The 23,614-nt window shown below is 35.0% G+C and overlaps 1 protein-coding gene across 4 annotated transcripts in view; it reads left to right on the top strand.

The window, feature by feature from the left end:
• Nucleotides 1-22,866, top strand: part of LOC101743410 (WW domain-containing protein tag-325) — a 145,979-nt gene extending 123,113 nt beyond the window's left edge. For 2 of the 4 annotated variants that reach the window (XM_038016404.2, XM_038016405.2), the window contains exons 9-13: nucleotides 9,788-9,925; nucleotides 16,469-16,644; nucleotides 17,588-17,726; nucleotides 18,753-18,858; nucleotides 19,342-22,866. In XM_038016404.2, the coding sequence (XP_037872332.2) occupies nucleotides 9,788-9,925; nucleotides 16,469-16,644; nucleotides 17,588-17,726; nucleotides 18,753-18,858; nucleotides 19,342-19,546 (764 nt within the window). In that variant the 3' untranslated portion in view covers nucleotides 19,547-22,866. The remainder of the gene's footprint in view (nucleotides 1-9,787; nucleotides 9,926-16,468; nucleotides 16,645-17,587; nucleotides 17,727-18,752; nucleotides 18,859-19,341) is intronic. The other 2 variants (XM_038016407.2, XM_038016408.2) reach the window with 1 other exon arrangement.
• Nucleotides 22,867-23,614: the final 748 nt, after the last annotated feature.

Here is a 23,614-nt window from a genome sequence, read left to right as displayed (position 1 = left end):
GCGCCGCGTAGGGCACCGGTGACCTACGCGGCAGTCAACGTGTTAAGCAACCAATTAATTGCATTCAAAGTACAACAGTTCACAATGATTCACTAATACCGAGATATCGTCACAATTCTAGGGTCGGCAGACTAAAGCACATAAGTCAAAATTTTCAATTTATTTTTTATTACATCATCGGTTTACATTTTGCTCAACACACAATCTGACTAAAGCACATAAGTCAAACTCAAGTATTTCATGGCGTATTCAAGCGGCGTTCTGTATCAACCTTATCAAATCCTAATATAATCAAACGAACTAAAAAACATAACTGGACTTATGTTCTAAGGAACACCATAAGTACAAAGTTATTAACGTAAGAAGTCTGACTTATGTTATAAAGAACATCAAAATGTAACATTTCTTTAGAGAAAGTGGTTACTTAAAAATAGTTATAACGTAAACAATACTTCGGTAAGTGGTTTTAATTTACTAATGTTGTCGATTGTGCACAGTTTGTTGGTTAGTTGTGTGTGAGTGCTTAAGTATTTTAATTATTTAAGATGAATATTCAAAGAGGCAAGAAATTCGTTGAAATGGTGTTATCCACTCATCTGGAAAGCAATGAAGGTATATTTTCACATATCTTCAAAATTATGATTTGCAAATTACGTAATTATATCAATATTATATCATTATAAATAGGTCTTGTCCTTTTTTAGAAAATGTAAATCAGCAGTCGGTTTTGAACACAGAGAACCTAGTAGTAGACGATCCTATACCGTCAACATCATCAGGTCAAGTCAGTAGTTTAACATACTATTCTGTACTTGACTTCTCTAGTTATGATTCTGTACGAGATCCATGTTATGAATTACCGAGACTTCCAATCACATCGAGTTCAAGTACTTGTGATGAAATTTCAATGAATCCTAATGTGTCTCCAAAAAAGAGTATACGTACTATAAAAAGAGAGAAAAAAAATACGTAACTTAGGACAGGCATACAAAACTTTAAAGGGAAATGTATATCAGATCGCACTATGCAAAAAAAAAATTCAGAAAAAACAAAAAAAAGGCCGCTGAGTTTGTTTCGCCAGTTCTTCTCAGGACTGTGGTTTTTTTTGGAACCGGTGGTAGAGTTAACATTGTTATTTATATTTTGACATTCAACAAGTGTGTTATACTGACATCTAAGTTGAAATAAATGATTTTGAATTTGAAAGAGTTTGCAGAATGAAATGTAAAGAACGTATACCTTAACTGATAGGCATGCCATATTTACAGAATATTGGCAAATGGGGTCATATGCAAAAAGATCTGTATACTTGGCGTCTTTAATGGAAATTCAAGATAAATCTAAGCAAAGAATACGAGCTATTGAACCTGAAAAGCAAAAGCTTAGAATGAAGACATAAAAAGACTTTTTTACTGTGCATGGTAAACGTGAACCTGTCTGCCGAGGATGTTTAATGAAACCGTTAGATGAAAGTGACAATTTTATAAAGACAGTTGCTATGAAAAGGAGATCATCCATAGGGGGTTCTCAAACTGATGATATAATATCTATACAGCCATTACCCATATCCATCGAGAGAAAAAAAGATTTAATTTCGCTGCTCCCTTTAATACTAGATATTTTCCATGAATTTTAAATAAGTCTTCCCACGTTGGAAACTTTATGAAATACTGATCCAGATATTTTAGAACTCGATGAAGAAGAAGAATTTTAATTAAACATTAAGTTGTTATTTATATTTATGACTTATATTATTATAATATATATTTTAATTGTTGATCTTTTTCACTTAACTCATACTATTATTGCGTTCCTTATAACTTAAGTCATCTAATTATTAAATAATCACATTTACTTTAAAATATTTAATTTTAATAATAAGTTAGTGTTATAGACTTATATAATTCAAATAAACATTATTAAGTTTGTTAATGTATAAGGTTCTAAATAGTTTTTTTTAATTCCTGTAAAGTAGCGTTTTTTGACTTATGTGCTTTAGTCTGCTGACCCTAGAATTATCCTCTTAATAAATGTCGCATAGTCAGTACTTCACGAGATTGTTTCAAAGCGAGTCGTTGTTTTGCTTATGAATTTAATACGCTTCGAAAGTCGTTCAGAGTTTGTTGATGTTTAATTGTGATCGTGTTGGTTATAAAAAAATACAGTTCCAGTATTTGCGAGCGTCGGAAAGTTTTTTTGTTTTTTTTTTTGTTTTAACGCGTTTTGGCGGGTTTTTTTTTGTTTTTTTTGTGAACTATGGATATCCAACATGGCTGTGCTTTGTGGTTGTTTGCCGGATAGCGACCGACGTTTGTCTATTTACCGTAAGATCTTTAAACGTTTTAGTAGTGATATGAGCTTGTTTTGACTTATTTTGCAGAAATTAACAAAGATTATATATGTAATATGTGATATTATTATATGTAACTAGAGGCCCGCAGTAGTCGAAATTCTACTATAATTAATTGGAATTGTAAGTTTGTACATTATTATGATTGTATTTTATACTTCTATAATCACAAATTTCGCCAAGGCTACAACCATAAAAAAATATTAATAAAGACAAACAATATTTAATCTATTCTCAATTTGACCACAGACGTCAAGAACAAAAGTTTGACAATAAATAGTATGCATGCGTGTTTGCGTCAAATACATGGTATGTAGTGTGTGTAATGTTTTCTTTATGGATTTAATGTATTTTTTATGCATTATTTAAAAAAAATATTATCATTATGGACTTCTTCTCTGTATTCTCTATAAGTGTGGAAAATTTCATACTCCTCCGTCCGCGCAATTTTCGTAAAAAGGGATACAAAGTTTTTGCTTCACGTATTAATATATAGATGTTTACTGTATGCACTAGGTTTGAGTTCCTAATTCTCCTCTCCTTTTGCGGGCCTACTGGAAGAGATTTCAACATGAAATAAGTAGTGCCCTTGTACTCTGTATCCTTATTGTCGTGTTTTTTTCTAACAGCTGTGTGTACAAAATATATTAAATAAAAAAATAAAAAAAGAACAAATTTTTTAAAAAACTTTCATTAAAAAAAAATTACTAAATAAATTCGTAGCCAAATAATTTTAAATGGCTATTTATAAACTTTATTAAATTATTTAAAACGTACCACGTGCGCGCGCTAAGACACGTCCGAACAGATCGATACCTATAATCAAATAGTGCAACAGTCGGTATTCCGATGCTCCACACTTTAGACGCCTTAATACAGAGTCGATCTATCGACGGTTCGCGCTCTAAGCGTTAAATTATTTTTGGCATATTAACGGAGCATATACCCCGCGAATGAAGACCTTTGACCTTCGTCAAATGGACTTATAAAAAAGTAAAATATACCTTATTACAACCCATCCTAAAGTATGTTTTTATTTTGTCAGCTAGGAACGTGTATCCTATAATCCTATATATATGTAAATTACCATTCCATATTCACGGTTTCTGTGTTCGCAGCATATTTACGGAACATATACCCCGCGAATAAATACCTTTTACTGTAATGAACAAACAACCAAACAAAAATGCTTATCACACAAATGTTTGCCCGTAGCGTGAACCTGAAATAACGTACAATACTTTATTATAAAGTACAGGTGGCAACCCTAATCCTATCCATTGACTTCCATTGAGGTTTGTACAACGTCAATTTTCACCTAACGAAATATAAAAACCAAACACAAATTTGTTTTCAGAACAGCTCAGTTCGCGGTAAAATTATCTAAATAACAAGCCATGTATGACGTCAGCGTGTGATGTCATAACAATTAGTAGAATAAGGCAGATTTACTCGAATTTTGTTACGGCCATCAGCTACTAAACCTTCTAGCCCATCATACTCATTCTAATCTTCAACAACTCTCTAAGCAAAATCGTTGGAAGTTATAGCCGTACGTACATTCAGTGTCTTGCGTGAAATAAAAACTAAACTGCATTACATATTCTGTGCAAATTTTCTTTATTTATTTGTAATTAATTAACGCAAATAATTTTATCGTGTCTAATAAATATCCTTTGCTGGAAAATCCAAAAATAAATAAATTGTTTAATGAAATATAAAAATTTTAATTGATCATTATAAATCAGAACAAAATGCTGTAGTACTGGAGAAGAGATTAGCTGTTTAGCATCAGGGGATCACTGGTGGTAAAACGTATTGTGACTCCGCACGGGTAGGTACCACTACCCTGCCTATTTCAGCCGTGAAGCAGTAATGCGTTTCGGTTTGAAGGGTGGGGCAGCCGTTATAACTATAGTGAGACCCTTAGAACTTATATCTCAAAGGTGGGTGGCGGCATTTATGTTGTAGATGTCTATGGGATCCGGTAACCACTTAACACCAGGTGGACTGTGAGCTCGTCGATATATGCAATAAAAAAATACAAAAGGGGGAGTTACTCCTCTATATCTAAACACCACCCACACACCACCAATAAACCTACACAAAAAATACATATTATCGAATCATTTAATTACATCATTATAAAGATTATTGAAACCCAGTAACCTTCCATTGTGAGTGTCCCTAAATATATGAAACACACCTATTTTTTATTTGTTAATTTGTTTGTTACATTTTGTATTAAATTATAAACATCTTCTAAGCTAAATTATAAACATAAAAACAAATATTAAATTCACACGTATTAGATTAAGGAATTAAACCTATATTTATTTTTGTTATATCGACGCTTGAAAGGCAAACGTGTGACTAAGCGACAATAACTGCTTTGTACATAAATTATAGGCAATAACCATATTCGACGCGCAAAAAAAATATATTTCTAGGTCTATTAAAATAATTTCAACCCTACAGCTACTAGCTAGATTCTACTACAGCTAGATTCGTTAAAATAAGATTTGTTTTCAGGGATTTCAACTTTAAATTAGTCTACTGTAAAGTTCACGCATTGTCGCATTAGTCACCTTTACCTTTCAAGCGTCGATATTATTATCCTATAAGGTAAGGTTCCTGTAACATAAACACAATGCCAATACAATCGTTTTGTTATCAGATAACGAAACGAAATAGATAAAAGACGATTGTTAATCGCGAATTAGTGCTGTTGATTCAGTTGATATGTGAGGGGGAAACTGTGAAAGAAATCTAGTTGTTCAAACAATAAAATTCCCAATAAAACGTGTACAGAATTTATCGTAAACAGTGCCTTATTGACTAATTAATGTGAAAATAACCGCGCTCTGAAGATATTTAGTGGTGGTTTTTCGTGGTATTTATGGTTTATGGCATGGAGACTCAGATAATAGATGCCGTGACACAGCATTGGATATCGGGCGAGGGCAGTTCGATGGAGAAGAAGAAGAGTCCAACAGAGAAACATAATAAGCTCAGGGACATATTCGGATCGATTCAGTCGCTTCACTTACATAAACGTTAGGGGTAGTTTTGCGTTTTGCGGGTCTTAGAAATAAAGAATACTAGTGGTCCTACGGTAGTCGATTTTTTTTTTATTGCCATTGTATGCAGACGACCGTACGGCCCACCTGATGGTGAGTGGTTACCGTCGCCCATGGACTTCAGTAATGCCAGGGTAGGCAGCAGTCCAAGCCGCTGCCTACCGCTTAATAGTCTCCACAAGCCTCGTTTGAAGAAGGACATGTCATAGCGCTCGGGAAACACCGAGGGACTATAATCAATTGAAATGATTATTTTGAACATTACTCATTATCAATATTTCAATATTAACGGTAGGCAGCGGCTTAACTCTGCCCCTGGCATTGCTGAAGTCCATGGGCGACGGTAACCACTCACTATCAGATGGGGGCCGTATGTTACTCTGCTTAGGCAATAAAAAAAATAAGGGCAATAAAAAAAATGGTTCTATTGTCAAAGACTATTTTACTTCCTATAATCATAGATTTCGCCAAGACTACACTTTAGACAAATATTAATAAAGACAAACAATATTTAATCTATTCTCAATTTGACCACAGACTATAAGCAATAAGAAAAGTTTGACAATAAACAAATAGTATGCACGCGTATGTGCATCAAATACATGTCATTGTGTAAGGTTTTTGTAAATTGATTTAATGTATTTTTTATACACAATTTAAAATAATATTAGCATTCTACACTCCTTCTCTATATTCTCTATAAGTGTGGGAAATTTCTTACTCGTCCGTCCGCGCAATTTTCGTAAAAAAGGGTATAACGTTTTTTCTTCACGTATTAATAAAGAAATATGTAATGCGAAGCATCCACTCCAACACTCCAACAGTATATGGTTCTTACCACATCTCTTACATTAAATCTCTTCCGGATATTTCGGAGATGTTGTCATTACCCTTACTAGTGGTAGGACCTTTACTGGTGGTAAGAACTCTTGTGAGTCCGTACGGGTAGGTACCACCACCCCGCCTATTTCTGTCGTGAAGCAGTAATGCGTTTCGGTTTGAAGGGTGGGGCAGCCGTATCTGGTGGTTACTGGAGCCCATAGACATCTACAACGTAAATGTGCCACCCACCTTGAGATATAAGTTCTAAGGTCTCCAGTATAGTTATTAGTTACAACGGCTGCCCCACCCTTCAAACCGAAACGCATTACTGTTTCACGGCAGAAATAGGCAGGGAGGTGGTACCTACCCGTGCGGACTCACAAGAGGTCCTACCACCAGTAATTACGCAAATTATAATTTTGCGGGTTTGATTTTTATTACACGATGTTATCCCTTCACCGTGGAAGTTAATCGTGAATATTTGTTAAGTTCGTATTTTATTAGAAAAATTGTTACCCGCCTGCAGGATTCGAACACCGGTGCATCGCTACACACGAATGCACCGGACGTCTTATCCTCTAGGCCACGACGACTTCAAGTCCTTTTGTTCTCAACACCTTTCGTTCGCTGATAGATTCAGCTATATACATAATTATGCTATATGGAGGTGTGTGTTCATAAGTGCTCACGTTCTGCGGGCTGGCAATCGAACATTGTCAAATTACATTACATAGACAACAAATTGCATTTAAGTCGCTTGTCTCTCTCAAGTTAATCAAAGAAAACGTATGTAAATCTTTGATTTTCGGAAAGTCATATTAATTCGCGTAATTGAGACTGTCAGCGCAAAAGTGGCCTAACCCACAGTTTCTCATAATCATGCTTATAATTATGTATATTAGAGAATGTATATATTATATATTATATTAGAGAAGATGCATGTGACTAGGAGATGTATGGAAATGGTAGTGCAAGGTAGAGGGGGAAGAGGTCGCCCGAAGAAGACATGGATGGAGTGTGTGAATGACGATATGAGAGAGAGAGGAGTGAGTGTTGAGATGACGGCTGATAGAAGAGAATGGAAGAGAAAAATTAGCTGTGCCGACCCCACCTAGTGGGATAAGGTGGAGAAAAAGAAGAAGAAGAATTATGTATATTGCAATTTATTTTAAAAATAATAAATTTTAATACAAAACCGGCCCGTCCATAGTTTCACCCATAGATAACAGATGGCTTTGTAAACATTATTTTTGCACGTATTGTTTTTTTTGTTTACTTTCAAATTCAGATTCATGAAAACTTAAACCTCATTGCTCCATAATAACTGGAAAGCTTAGGCCACTTTTGCGCTGACGGCCTCAATTATTTACATGTGACTTTTTTTTTATTTTTTTTTTTATTGCTTAGATGGATGGACGAGCTCACAGCCCACCTGGTGTTAAGTGGTTACTGGAGCCCATAGACATCTACAACGTAAATGTGCCACCCACCTCGAGATATAAGTTCTAAGATCTCAGGTATCGTTACAACGGCTACCGCACCCCTCGAACCGAAACGCATTACTGCTTCACGGCGGAAACAGGCGGGGTGGTGGTACCTACCCGTGCGGACTCACAAGAGGTCCTACCACCAGTGTCTGTACAACTATCCATCGTTTTATATCCATAGTTTTAATACTTTTAATGAAACACGCTCATAGATATAGTAATAGCGGCGAAACAATAAAAAAAAGACAGGATTCTTTGTTAAACAGAGGAGACAAATTGTTACGGTTGTGTCTGTGCATATTTATTTTTATATATCGAGAGGTGAAAGGCGTTTTGGTTTAAGCGACATTTCGCTAAATACGCGACGCTCATCTTTGTAAATTAAAGTCCGTTTTATTTGGTATTAGCATCAACAGTTCGATGCTTTTTAATTGAACTTCAATTAAGTTTATAACATTCTAATAGCAGAAGAAGTTTATTTGTTTATGATATTTATTTTCCAAATTTTAAACTTTAAATGGCTCTCCTGTGAAGTTGCAAAAGTGTCTCTTAAACCTAATAGCATTTCACCTCTCGATATATAGAAATAATAGCGACCCGCCCTCGCTTCGCTTCGGAAACATTAAATTTTATTATTGATAGCCGAGTCCCGCGGTTATTGTCGTACCGCGGGTGACGTCGCGAGGCGAAGCTAATCTAAAAAAGTAGCCAAGCTACTCCTTATATCATCAGCTATCTATCATTGAAAGTCCCGTCAAAATCGGTCCAGCCGTTCCAGAGATTAGCCGGAACAAACAGACAGACAAAAATTGTAAAAAATGTTATTTTCGTGTATGTACCGTATATATATATGCATGTAGTGAAAAGCAGCTATTTCAATATTACCAACAGACACACCAATTTTACTTATATGTATAGATATAAACTATGAAGTTTGGCTGGTAGCTACGAATGCCAGCTGTTTATAGAATTAACAGTGAAAGAATTGGTTTTTATAAAAAAAAAAATACTAAATTTATTTAATCCAGTCACCGCTACGTTATCTCGTAACCCAAAATACCAATTAGCGCATTCATAACCTCTCTAAACACCATGACAGTTCAAATAATCTTATGCATATGCGACACCCGTCAAACTAGACGACAAATAATAACATGAATGTAATTATGTAAAATTATACGAGAATATATTTAACTAAAAGTGCAAAGGAGTTTTTTTTTATCGCGTATCGACGATACGTTATCATTATCTATCTCCTCGCGCGGAGCTATTGATGATATTGTGACGTTTGTAAATATTTAATATAATATTTATTCGGTTTTGAAATTTATCGAGTCGTGCATTACAGAAGGGACACGAAAATGAAGGTAAATATTTAGTGTGAACTACCTACATTCAGTATTGATACGCGGATGTGTCGTGTGTTTCGTCAATATCGTATGTGTCTTTCTATAGAAATCGAAATGATTCTGTTTTCTTTTCAAATTAATCTTCTGCTCCCTCTGTTTGTGTATTAATGATGCGTCTAAATAATTCTAAACAATTTCTATTTCTTGATCCGTTTGTACGTCAAATTGTATGCGAAAATGTATTGTGATGTTTAACATGTGGAGGTGGGGATTCGTAAATACTAAATCGGTCTCTTGCTTCTAAGCTACTCTGTTCCTGCCTGTCTGAATAATATAAAGGTTTTGTGGTAAATTGCTTCTATATTTCAATACATACATCGTGCTGTAAATCTAATACACTTTTACGACTTTAAAATGGTGGTAAACCTAAATTAGTCGTTGTCACAAATAGAATGTTCTATATTAGATTTATTCAACATAATTTAGAAGTCAAATAATTTTAAAATTAAACGTAAAGCAATCATTAATTACTGAAATGTCATGTCTGGTATGCACATATACTGACAAAGTTATTATTCACAGATTAATTGTATCAGATTTACAGCCTACATCGTATTCTTGAAGCCTTAAAATTGCTAATGTCTTCTGTTAATATTTTATCGATATCTTTGTTATCAATTTTCGAAATTTCGTTTCCAGTCGGCGGAAGCAGCAACGAGGACCTGAGCGACTCCACGGAAACGTCGATACAAAAGACCCACGTGAAAAGTAGATTGAGGAAGTTCTTTGCGAAGAGGCCGGCGATGGAGGTACTCGTCAAAAAGGGAATCTACAAAGGTTCGGTATTTGTTTAATTGGTGGCTGCGTTCGGGCTTTGGTTTTATCGGTTGTTTGGTTTAGCTTAGAGCATGGACGTGGTCTTGGCGTGGATCATGATGATATTCCTTCTGGAGGTTAAGGAATAAATAAAGACTTATTTTCTTCTGCGCAAAAAGTCTCTCTCGCAAAATTACTGGCTCTGACCGCTAATCGATTCTGGATTACCGGACTCAAAATATCCTTGTTACTATCGATCAATATAGTCCGTGTAGTTGTGATATAAAAAATAATTGCAAATTCAATTAATTAATCATGAATTTTTTAATAGTTAATCCAATCGAATCTTTCCAAATCGAAAATAAAATCTGTTCAACAAACAAATTTTCTTTGTTTCTCGACAATTTGAAAATTAACTTTATATTTAGAATCTATAAGAACATTCCCACATAAATTGTTTGAATATCTAATAATTACCTACTACTACTACCATAAATAATTTTTGTTTTCGAGTTTCAAGTTCTACGGATCACACAAGCACAGATCGCTTCAGAACTTTGAGCCTGTTGAAAAATAATCTTCTTGGTTCATCAGTATTAGTCTACAACAAATTGACAATGTTAATCGCATTAAAAATGGTTGGTTTCACAGATGCTTGCCAGTTGATTGACGTAGCTCGTGTATTTAAAATTGAATAAGAAAGAGTGCCACAATTTCACTTGCTTATTATGCAAGATTCTCACGGTATAACCCCTCAACTGATAGGATACTGGTGGATCGGTCACACTCTCTTCTAAAGCCCACGTTAGAGAGGGACAGAAACTTTATCTCCACGAACGCACCCAGTAGACTTCTAAAACCACCCAGGCCACATGTTGAATCCTTGCCGATCACGTCCATGTTAGTAATATTTTTGTATGTACATAGATCTCTTGTAGTTAGTAGTTTTGGTTATTTTTAATACTTAAACATTTTAATATACTGTACATAAATAATGTATTAGTAGATTTATATCGAAAGGTAATTGTTTTTGCGGTAATGTAACTAATTTTAAATACAGGCTGACTGGTTGAGCACTTCACATATTGATATAGAGTACTCAGGTACTCGATTCTCGTTATAATTAAGCAAAAAAAAAATAGGTGCCTAATATCTGCCTAATTTATGTTTAATTATCTATTCAAAACAATAAAGTGTGGTCACTCACGTCGCGCGGTGTCCACAAATTTCGAGTTTTAGCAAATTTATTTAATGAAGGTTTTCTCTGTGGTTCATTTATAATTTTTTATTATTATATACTAGCGACCCGCCCTCGCTTCGCTTCGGAAACTGTAATTTATTATTGATTTCTCAAGTATTTAATAGATGTTATTATACATATAAACCTTCCTCTTCAATCACTCTATCTGTTAAAAAAAACCGCATAAAATCCGTTGCGTAGTTTTAAAGATTTAAGCATACATAGGGACAGATATAGGGACAGAGAAAGCGACTTTGTTTTATACTATGTAGTGATTTTAAACATTTCATGTGACCATGAATTATCATGTCCTTGAGTGTGTAAAGTGTTCAACCAGTCAGCCTTTATAAGCCCTGTTAATGTTAGGGTAAAGGGTCGCAGAAAACAACTTAAATTAAAAAACATGTTTAAAGTCGTGTTTATATATATGCCATTTGCGCAGTTTTAGGATTAATAAAAAATACAATTGGACGTATATAGTTGTGTTTTGGTAATTTAAGTATAACTTCAGTGTGAGATTCTCAAATAAATTATATACGTTCATGTCAAAATTATTTTTGAACGAGAGATCATCTTAATAAAAAAAAAAAATTGTAATTAGTAGATGGATGAAGTCCGGGCAACGGTAACTTCGTTGTCGGTGATTTGTAATAAAACGAAACAGGGGTATATAGATCGAATTTCGGCATTGCATTGGATAGCACGCTTCCGGTGATAGATTCTGCGAAGCACTGCTCTTGCTAGGGCCAGTGTTAGCATCACTCCGGTTTGAGTCCCGTGAGCTCACCTACATGTTAGGGTGAAGCTGAAATACCCTCTCAAGGCTATCAGCATAGGTCATCATCATCATCATCATTATTTCCTATTACCCTCTGCTGGGGTGTAGGGCTCGAATCAAATTTTTCCATTTACAACGGTCTTAGGCAGTCCGTTCTAGCTCCTCCCACGTCATGCCCAAGACCCCTAGCTCCTGCTTCACCGAGCGACGCCAAGTTGTTCTGGGGCGGCCTCTCTTCCTTTTGCCAGACACTTTCCAGGTCAGTGCTCTCTTTGATAGGTTGGTATCGGGCTTTCTCAAAATGTGACCAATCCAATGCACCTTCCGCATAAGGATCTCCTTCTCCATTGGTGTCTGCTTAGTGATCCTCCCCAGCTCTTTGTTAGTGATCTTCTCAGGCCAAAAGATTTTCAAAATCTGACGCAGGCACCTATTCACAAACACTTGAAGTTTTTTTATCAAGTCCTTGCGAACAAACCAAGTTTCTATAACGCCCTGGTAAACGCACAGGTAGGAAAAAAAAATTTTACACGCTCTCTCTCTCTCAATCTCTCAGCGCTAACTCGCGCGTTCCGCTCACAACCTAACCTAAACTAGGAAGGGAGGAACTTGGCGAGCCTAATGGGTTTCTCGCCGGATCTTCTCAGTGGGTCGCGATACCGATCCGGTAGTAGATTCTGCGAAACACTGCTCTTGCTAGGGCTAGTGTTAGCAAATTCAGCTTGAGCCCGTGACTTTACCTTCCCGAGCGTAGTTGGAATGGCCCCCTGTGCTATCAGCGAATAGGTAGGGGGGAAAAGAGAGCTTTGAGATCAGTAATGCAAGTCTTTGAACCTTGTACAGAGAAAGGTTAACAAAATATTTTTTTACTTTGAATTGTATTTTTATTGTACGAGTATGTACTTTTAAAAGAGGTAATATAAAAATTATAATTATTATTATAATTTTTATTTATTTATTTATTTATAACTTCTTATACTAGAAAGTATAAAGGCGGACTTAATGCCATAGGCATATAATTGATGTGTGCGGTTCTGAAATTAGATCAAACAAATACTAATATGCAATAGTTAATTGTTATTCGGTGGTGCTATTGTATCTGCTTTAGAAATATTAATAAGGTAAGTTTTATAAAGCCAGTTGTAAATGAGTCGATTAGTTTCAGACGTAAATGAATTTGCGTTATTAGTGTAATGGTGGGGTGTCTTGATCCGGGGTTTGAAGCCCGGGGCAGCCGTTGTACTGTAGAACGGAGACTTAGATCTGTCTCAACGCGGGTGGCGACATTTACGCTGTTGATTTCCGTGAGCCCCGGCAACCACTTAACACCAGCTGGGTCGTGAGTTCGTCCATTTATCTAAGATAAAAAAAACTATTTTCAAGACTATCACTATTAAAAATTGGTTGGTCTTGTGTTTCTCCAGGACAGTAATAGTAAAGCCATTTTACCAGATTTGAGGTTGAGTTGATGGTAGCGCGAAGTTGTTACATTCGATATTTCAACACGACCTGAGATGGATAGTGAGAGAAAGAGAGAGAGAGAGAAAGAAAGAGAGAGAGAGATAAAGAGAGAGAGAAAGTATTCTTTATTGTACACCAAAAAAATAAACAATGCGAAACATTTAATACCAAAAAGAAAAGTACCATTGGCGGTCTTATCCCTAAGAGCGATCTCTTCCAGGTGACGACCTTTTGATTTCTGTGGATTCCGGTAAAAACTCACCAGCGGTCCGTGGGCTTATTTCATGTGAAGTAATAAAAAATATTTCCGATTTAATTTTCGATTACTTCTAATTGTTTTGTCCTTCTGAAACTTAGATAATATGGTTATTTGGCTCTTCGAATGAAAACGCATAGTCCTATTAGATTGGTAAAAGCCAGGTAAATGGCAAAAGGTATTTTACCCTCCGCTGAATGTTCAGATGTATAGCGCGACTGGCGGTTGCTACTATGTCAGAATACAAAACCCCATATGAACATATTCGCATTAAAAGTGTACGATTTCCAAAAATATTCGAAATTGAGTTAATATGCATAAAAATTTGGTATCACCAGTATTTTTCTCATAAATACTGTCAAAAGAGCGTAGTCTAGTTTTTTTTTTACTTTACCTATGTAATACCTAATTTTTTTCTTCCTTAAAAAGACAGATAATGTAACTGGTAAAAAATAAAAAATTAATGTTGCAAAGATGATTAATATATAATAAAAAATATCAGAAGTTAAATCTTTAAAACACTTCTTCTTTTTCTCCACCTTATCCCACTAGGTGGGGTCGGCACAGCTAATTTTTCTCTTCCATTTTCTTCTATCAGTCGTCATCTCAACACTCACTCCTCTCTCTCTCTCATATCGTCATTCACACACTCCATCCATGTCTTCTTATAAATCTTTAAAACACTCTCCTGTAAAATTAGTAAGTTTTGGGATTATACAGTTTTAATGCGAGAAGACATGTACATAGGTCGTTCCTTATCCAAATTCGTTTTTTTTTTTATAACAATTGCTGAAAGTAATCGACTCAAAGATCCTTAACGCTTTTGTTTTACGATTGTACGATTTAATATATAACAAAATTGTTTTGCTGTTTTATTTTATTGTTTTATTTTGTTTTTGTTTTTATCAAAACCCCAAACCCTTTATTACTACTAATTTAGTGCTTTCCATTTTATATTTAAGTTTGCGGTGGATGGTTGTACGATATAATTAAGACATGTGTATATTTTTTTTGTTTTTATGTACGCGAATCTAGGTTAAAACTGTGTGTTCATTTCGGTGTGTGTTTTTGTTGGAAAACAAATAACAAAACTGCAAAGTGTAAAAATAATACAAGTCTTGGACTTATCGAATGATTGATATCGATTTTTTTAAATAGAAATTTATATTAAATTGTATTTAACGAAATAAACGATATCGATTTTCAAATCGATATAACGAAATAAGTCAAGCCGCTTGCACTCCACTATCAATGATTCTTCATCACTTTCACAGCATACATGCTCCAAGTTGTTAATGTCAAAACATTAATGACAAACGCATCTCACCATCGATTTTTCGTATCCGAATAATTCATAATTCACATTTTTTTATTTTTTTTAGTTGTTTTTTTTTTGTTTTTGCTTAGTTGGGTGGACGAGCTCACAGCCCACCTGGTGTAGTATAGATTTATCGTCGTGGTATTATTATTACATTATAACAAATATTCAATAGAACTAACTATTTATTGTTCTGTTTCACTAGTGCGGAGGGCTATTATAAATTACAGAATGTTTTTGTTTTTAAATATTTTAATTTTATATTTTATATTAGATTACTTAATTCTTCATTGACACATAAATCTATTTAACGGCACAAACTTGTTACTTTCTATCTTAATTAGAGGCTAATTTAGCTTTAGTCGGTGCATAGACCTTCACAATCTAAAATCCAAGTCTTAAAGGCGTATAGAGTAAGAGCTGTTTTGTTATTCAAACTGGAATGCTTTTGTGGTTCGCGATAGTGATGGTGGGACCAACGCACCTAGGTTACGAAGCCAACCATCAGTACTGAAGATGTGAGAATTATTGTCAGAGCTAGTAAATGCAGGTTGGGCTAGAAGGAAGGAAGGCTGCTAGCAAAGGTAGCTACTGAGTAACTGGTAACGACTAATGGAAGTCAGAAAGGCATTTCGATCTATTTTTGGACTGACATTAAAAAAACATTCAAGATTTTAAGTTGCTCGAAGTTGTTCAAGATTATTTCTATGGACTCCGACTATTACTAAACACTAGTTTGCTCACGTACCAGCCAGTGCGTAGTTGGAATAACCCCTTAAGCTATTAGCGCATAGGTAGGGGGGAAAAACTAGGTAATCTGTGGACTTTTTGACGAAGCTTGTTAAAGAATAAAAATTGATGTCGTATTTTGATGTAAGAAGTGCAGCAATTTCTTGGTTAATACTAATGAGAAAAGAACATGTATAGAACATGAACATACATTATTTTTTCCTTAATAAAAATCTAATTAGTGAGTTATAAGAAAAAAAAACATATACGTACTAAGAATCTATATATTAATACGTGAAGCAAAAACTTTGTATCCCTTTTTACGAAAATTGCGCGGACGGAGGAGTATGCAATTTTCCACACTTATAGAGAATATAGAAAAGAAGTGTACAATGCTAATATTTTTTTAAAATAATGCATAAAAGATACATTAAATCAATAAAGAAAACATTACACACCCTACATACCATGTATTTGACGCACACACGCATGCATACTATTTCAAACTTTTGTTCTTTTTGTTGTCAAATTGAGAATAGATTAAATATTGTTTGTCTTTGTTAATATTTTATATAATGTAGTCTTGGCGAAATTTGTGATTATAGAAGTATAAAATACAAATCATAATAGTGTACAAACTTACAATTCCAATTAATCATAGTCGAATTTCGATTACTGCGGGACCTCTAGTAATATATTAATGTACATAAATAGTATCTAAATTGTTTTTCGTGATGTAATTGTTAATGTGAATACTTGAGGTTGATGTTTTAATTTAACAGATGAACCGGTCTTCGGGAGGAACCTTGCGGAGGTGTGCCCGCAGACCAGCCCCCAGGTCCCGGAATTCGTGGTGGCCTGCGTCAATGAAATCGAAAGTAGCGATGAGAATCTCTGCACTGACGGCCTGTACAGAGCCTCCGGAAACCTCAGCCAAGTCCAGAAAATCCGGTTAGAGGTGAGCACTTACGAACTTGTTCCTTTAAAACAAAAAATTTAAAATCTTCAGGAAATCAGCATAAGGTAACACCCATGAGTGTAGCATTAGCGATGGTTTTCTGCGATTCTAAAACGTAACCAATGGAGATGAAAATCAAAGTAGAATGCACAGAATTATATTCCAAAATTGTTGTTTTTATGGGCTGACTTTCAGTCGTAGAATAACTACTTTTTTTAATAGTAGGTGTCTTTCTCCTTCTCCTTTTTTTCAGTATGGCAATCGATTTCTTGCATTTTTTATTGCCAGCGTCAAATTTTGAATTATTTATGCTATGTGAAAAATGAAGCTGTAAAAATGCATTTGCATCTGTAAAAATCCACCGTATAAGTCACTAATTTTCCAGTCATTTCGTGTATCGCCATCAGTAAGGCGTCGCAATTTGTATCATATACATATCGGTCAGTTACTTTAAAAGCTTATCAATAAACAATTACTCAATACATTAGAGTACCACCACTCTTTCTGCCGTGAAGCAGTAATGCGTTTCGGTTTGAAGGGTGGGACAGCCGTTGTAAGTATACTGAGACCTTAGAACTTATATCTCAAGGTGGGTGGCGCATTTACCTTGTCATGGGTTCCAGTAACCACTTAACACCAGGTGGGCTGTGAGCTCGTCCACTCATCTAAGCAATAAAAAATAAAAGAATTATTATGACTATCACATCAGAAGGTTGTTTGGACAAACCTTACAGTTAGAAACAAGCATTTCGCGTAATACACCTTTTTTTTGCGTCATGTACCTTGAGATATAAGCTCTAAGGTCTCAAGTATAGTTACAGCGGCTACCCCACCCTTCAAACCGAAACGCATTACTGTTTCACGGCAGAAACAGGCAGGGCGGTGGTACCTACCCGCGCGGACTCACAAGAGGTCCTACCACCTATTGATAAATTGGTTTCAGATCGATCAGAACAACACCTCAGTGATAAGCAAGAACAGCGACATCCACGTGCTGACGGGCTCCTTGAAACTGTTCTTCAGGGAGCTGAAGGAGCCGCTGATACCGTACTCGTTGTTCCATAGAGTTCTCGCCGCTTGCTGTGAGTTTAGCAAGGACTTTCAACTATAGCTTAATTCGCTTACAGCGTGGGGCGTCCTCCGACCAGGTGGACCGACGACTTAGTGCGCACGGCGGGAAGTCGTTGGATGCGGAAGACGGAGGACCGCATTCTGTGGAAGGCATTGGGGAAGGCCTATGTCCAGCAGTGGGCAGATAAAGGCTGATGATGATGATGATGATGATGATGAATATTTGCGTATGAATTTCCGTTACACACTCGAGCGTAATCAGTTTTGTCAACTTTCAAAACTGCGATGGATTCTAACGTAATCATGCCTCGTCCCTTGAATTAAGATATGCACTTGGGATTTGAATTTGAGGAGTTAGTTAGAAAATATGACAAAAATCTATTAAACAGGAGTGGCTTAATATTTTTCTAATAGCCGGCCCAATTGTTAAAGTATTATAGTTAGAGAATATCATTGCTACGGCGTTGATGTCGCCACAAAATTGCTTAAGACTTCTCCTCTCGTCGTCCCAACGTATACGCCTACTTCTCCTTAAATATAGTCATTCCAAACTTCCTCGATTATCAATACATAGCTGGTGGTTCATGGAGTTTCACACCTTATATTTTATCATTACAAAACAATAGAAGCTTCCACCTCAAGCTTAACAGATTAAGGACCGGAGCGGTCCCTGTGGGTGGATACTATTACTTTGGCAAAACAACATTAGCGATCCCTTGTGATCTCCGCAACTCACCTGCCTAGAATACCCCAGACCGCAAGTTTTCTATTGAATATGTAGGAAACGCAGACCCCCATGGCTCATATAGGCTAGTAGCTATAACAAATTGAAGGGGAACTATTTGAAAACATAATAGTATAATCAAAAAACGAAAACTAGGAATAGCTTATTTGAGTAATTCTTTATCCATATGTATTTAATTACTTTTGGCAAAAATCGCAAAAAGATCTCGGTCCTTAACCTGTTAAAACCGTATGAACCGAAAGCTTGGGTGTACATCGAAAGCAATGGTTAATCGTAAACAATTCGTTTGCAGCTATAAAGCCAAGGGAAGCGAAGATCAAAGAGTTCAGGGAAATAATACAAGCGCTGCCGCAATGCAACAGGGACACGCTCAAATTCTTATTAGAACATTTATTAAGGTAACTGAATATGTTTATTAAGCTCAATCATAGCTGAGTGAATTTCCGTAAGTCTCGTCTGAAGAAAGATTTCGGAGTTTATGGCTTGTAAAGAAGAAATACACTTAGAGTTTGGAAGTTCGCGGGTTAGTGCTCTGCGAACTAAGTCATTTGACTGATATAATTTATTTCTTAATCAAATATAACGGTTGCACATGTTAGTGAATTGACTCAATTATCTTACTGGTCACTTGCGGTGCTCATTGTCATCGACAACGCTAAGTGTCTACTGGTATTTTATCTTCTCATTTTTCCTGCAAACTAAACTCGACGAGTTACTCTCAGGAAAACTCCAACAAAACGTGGACTTTTTTGCAAATCACGTTGATTCTTCACCTTAACTTGATATGCTATGACAACTCGAACAAAACGTGGACTACCTTCCAATCACGTTAATTCCTCACCTTAACTTGATGGGTTATAGCGAACTATGTTATTTCACAGGGTACAGCAGTACAGTGAAAAAAATAGGATGCACATAGCCAATCTAGCCATAGTATTCGGGCCGACGATACTATGGGCCCCGGTTACGGCGAAGGCACGTAACATAGCCGTCGACTGCATCCAACAGAACAACGTCGTCGACATCCTCCTGAACGAATTCAATGAGATATTCAGTGAAGAAAACAAAACAAAGAAAAAAGCGTGATTTTGATTTCAACTAAAACAGGTTTAGTCTAAAATTGTTTTGTAAGTAAAAGTTAAACGATAAAGTAGTGCCAATCAGATACATGGTTTCATGGTATAAGTAAGTTTAAAATCATTTAAATTTAAGTTTGGTACTCGTGAATATGATCAGTGGTTTTCATCAAATAAAGAGAGAACTGACGTATTTAGATATCTAAATTTAGGCGAATAATACTAGCGGAATTATTAAAAATAAATATTTAAAGAAGGATAATAAACAGTGAAACACGTTAGAACTTGTGTTTTTTTATATGTAATTTTATTGAATAGATAAATATATTTTATAAAATATATTCTCGTACTATACCTGGATGACGTTCTTGTTTTTTCTCAACTTACTGCGTTTGGTTTGCCTTGGTTTAAACATATAGTTGCAAAAATCTTACTAATTGTTATTAAGCAACGGTTCGTTACTGAACATTAAAATTGGATTCAAAGTGGTTTAAATCACAGAATCGCTGTAAATTTTCTCGAAATTTGAATCACGTCCATCGTGTTTTGAATGTTTGAAAATGTTCTTGTAGACTGCATGAGGTTCTTAATGTAAATGAATAACAAGATTACTATCTTGATTAAAAACAAAACAAAACAGAAGGTTGGTTCATTAGAACGAGCAATGTACAATTAATTACATATGGTTTTTGTAAATAAAGTACACTACGAATAAGTAATTGTTAATATTAATTAAAATATAATGATGATAAACATCAACTATTTGTTGACTCTGTTCCGCTAGTCATATCTGAAGGCGAGCGAAAGAGATTGAGAGATTGAATTGAACTTTAGCGGTTAGTTCGGACTCATCCTAATCATCTTTCAAGCAATAAGACGAACATACCGTTGTTTTTATCTTATAAAGATATAATATAGAATTAAAAATTAAATAATATATAAATGATAAATTATACAGAGATCAAAATGAATAACGTAACCATTTAGTTTAGTTTTAAATGTATGCGTAGTTTCCAAAGTTATTTTCCGGGTCCAAAATATTCGTATGGATTTAAAATTCTCGAACTCTCAATAAAACTCTAAATTTTTTTATACGTTATTCGTACCGCTTCTTTGAGAGTTTAGTGTGATCCTACATTTATTAGACATAGGCTTGAAGCCAAGTTAGACTTTGTGCCTTATATGAGATCGCTTTTTATACATAAATTATTGTTAAGAGCTTTATTTAGTTCTTGGTTACACGACTCGAGTTGGAGCACGTAAATATGTACTGTGAAAAACATTGCTGCTTCTACATCAATAATTTTTGTACTTTTTTGCCTATAGTGCTCCAGAGTGTGCACAGATAATAGCAATTTGTTTATGAATGAAAATTTTTTTTTTAAATCTAAGACATATAAGGCGGTCAGCGCAAAAGTGGCCTAAGCTTACCATAGTTATTATGGAACAATGATGATTAATTTTTCATGAATCTGAATTTGAGTAGACAAAAAAACAATAATGCTTACAAAGCCATCTGTTATCTATGAGTGAAACTATGGATAGGCCGGTTTTGCATCAAAATTTATTATATTTAAAATAAATTGCAATATACATATCGACGCTTGAAAGGCAAACGTGACTAAGCGACAATGCGTGAACTTTACAGTAGACTAATTTAAAGTTGAAATACCTGAAAAAAAATCTATTTTAACGAATCTAGCTGTAGTAGAATCTAGCTAGTAGCTGTAGGATTGAAATGATTTTAATAGACCTAGAAATATATATATATTTTGCGCATCGAATATGGTTATTGCCTATCATTTATGTACAAAGCAGTTATTGTCGCTTAGTCACGTTTGCCTTTCAAGCGTCGATATTATAAGCATGATTATGAAAAATTATGGGTTAGGCCACTTTTGCGCTGACGGCCTCATATGTAGTTGGATATTTCGAGTTTTGTGGCAATAAAAAGAAATGTCTGTAATAGAACCGTAATGATGTTTAAATAATTTAGGGTATAGATTATCTTGATGTCCAATAAAAGCTCTATGACTTGTTGGACTTGTTGTTGAATTGGCTCTCAAAAATAATTAGATATCTTTTATTGTTTTAGCGTCTATTATTGTCTTTATCACAGTGAAGCCAAAGAAATGTATTGTGTTTCCGTTGTCGGGCAGACGAGTTCACAGCCAATCTAGTGATAAGTGGTGACGTGAGCCAATGGGCATCACACGAAGCTTGCTCACTTCGATGCAAACGTCCACATCAACTAATCGAACTTGTTATAAAAATCGATCTCATCTCTCTCCTCTTTTGTAAATATTCATCTTAGATGACCAAAATACTTATTTTTATGTGATAAACAAACAGCGTTGTTGTAACATTTTATACTATTATTTCTTATAAATGTTTGTAAGTATAAATAAATATATATTTGAACTATTAATAGCGATGCTTGTATGTCGACGGCTCTAGTCCTAAATAATAAACGGACTTGAAAAATACAATGTAATAAAATAATTATTAGTAATTAAATCCAATGTAATCAAATCCAAAATGGAACTGAGCTTTGAAATCGCTTAATAAGACAAAGAAGTTATTGTCTAACCTAAAAAGTACACATAGAAATCTGCGTAATGATTACGCTAGTATACAAATAAGATGTAGTGATATACAGACAATGACATTACTATTGTCAAAAGATGCCTTGTTATAATCTCGACATTAGAGGCAAAAGGTTGTATGTTATCAACTTTAAAAAAAACATTTCAAGCCGCCATTAACGTATTACTTAATTTTAAGAATATTACTAGTGGTAGGAACTCTTCTGAGTCCGCGCGGGTAGTTACCACCACCCCGCCTATTTCTGCCGTGAAGCAGTAATGCGTTTCAGTCTGAAGGGTAGGGCAGCCGTTGTAACTATACTCGAGACCTTAGAACTTATATCACAGGGTGGGTGGCGCATTTACGTTGTAGACGTCTATGGGCTCCAGTAACCACTTAACACCAGGTGGGCTGTGAGCTCGTCCACCCATCTAAGCAATAAAATATATCCGTTAATTGTTTGAGATAAATGGCAACCAAGTGATTTGATAACAACACGTAAATATGCGACCTTTAAGCTCTGATGTACATATATAAATAAATGCTTATTTACATTAAAATACTCAAGAAAGAACACCAATTTTAATGATTATTGTAAACGATAAGCTAATGACCAAAGTTGTTTTGAATTCCGGCTTATTAAAGTTTAATATATTGTTGTATAGATCATAGAGTGTATATGTAACGGTTATGTGAACGGTTTAATGAAGAATTACAAGATATTAAATCGATTTATTCAATTTGTTTTAATGTTTTATTTCACGTAACATAGTTTCTAACCTAATATAAAAAAAGGAGTTTTGCAATTCGCTTATTTTTTATCTATACATATAAATAAAATTGGAGTGTCTGTTTGTAATATTGAAATAACCGCTTTCTACTACATGCATATGAATATATATACGGTACATACACCAAAATGAAATTTTTTAATATTTTTGTCTCTGTTTGTTCCGGCTAATCTCTGGAACGGCTGGACCAATTTTGACGAGACATTCACTGATAAGTAGTTGATGATATAAGGAGTAACTTAGGTTACTTTTTTAGACTAGTTTCGCCCCGCGGCGTCACTTGCGGTACGACAATAAGCACGGGTAACATCGCGGGATTCAGCTATCAATAATAAAATTTAATGTTTCTTAAGCGACGCCAGGGCGGGTCGCTTGTGTATTATATGTTTTCTAAGTATTATCTGAACTTTTTTCTAGGAGAACGGATTTGGATAATTCTCTCTTTATTTCAAAGCAACTGCTCATGTGGTGCCATTAAAATTTTATCAAGATCTGACCAGTGATTTATCCTTACTAATGCATATTTAATTACCTTTGACAACGTTAATGATAATTTTATTTTGTTTATTTTCTTTTTTATTTGTTTTTATATTTATAGTAAACAAATTACAATATGCGTATTAAATTTATACACGACACTATTTGTGACATTTAGGGTCCTGTCTTGAACCATGAGATCAAAGTTTGATTTTTACCTCGAC

The sequence above is a fragment of the Bombyx mori genome, chromosome 16 (assembly GCF_030269925.1).
Source record: "Bombyx mori chromosome 16, ASM3026992v2".
Taxonomy (NCBI): domain Eukaryota; kingdom Metazoa; phylum Arthropoda; class Insecta; order Lepidoptera; family Bombycidae; genus Bombyx; species Bombyx mori.
Note: the sequence above shows the minus strand (reverse complement) of the source record. Positions and strands in the feature narration are given on the sequence as shown.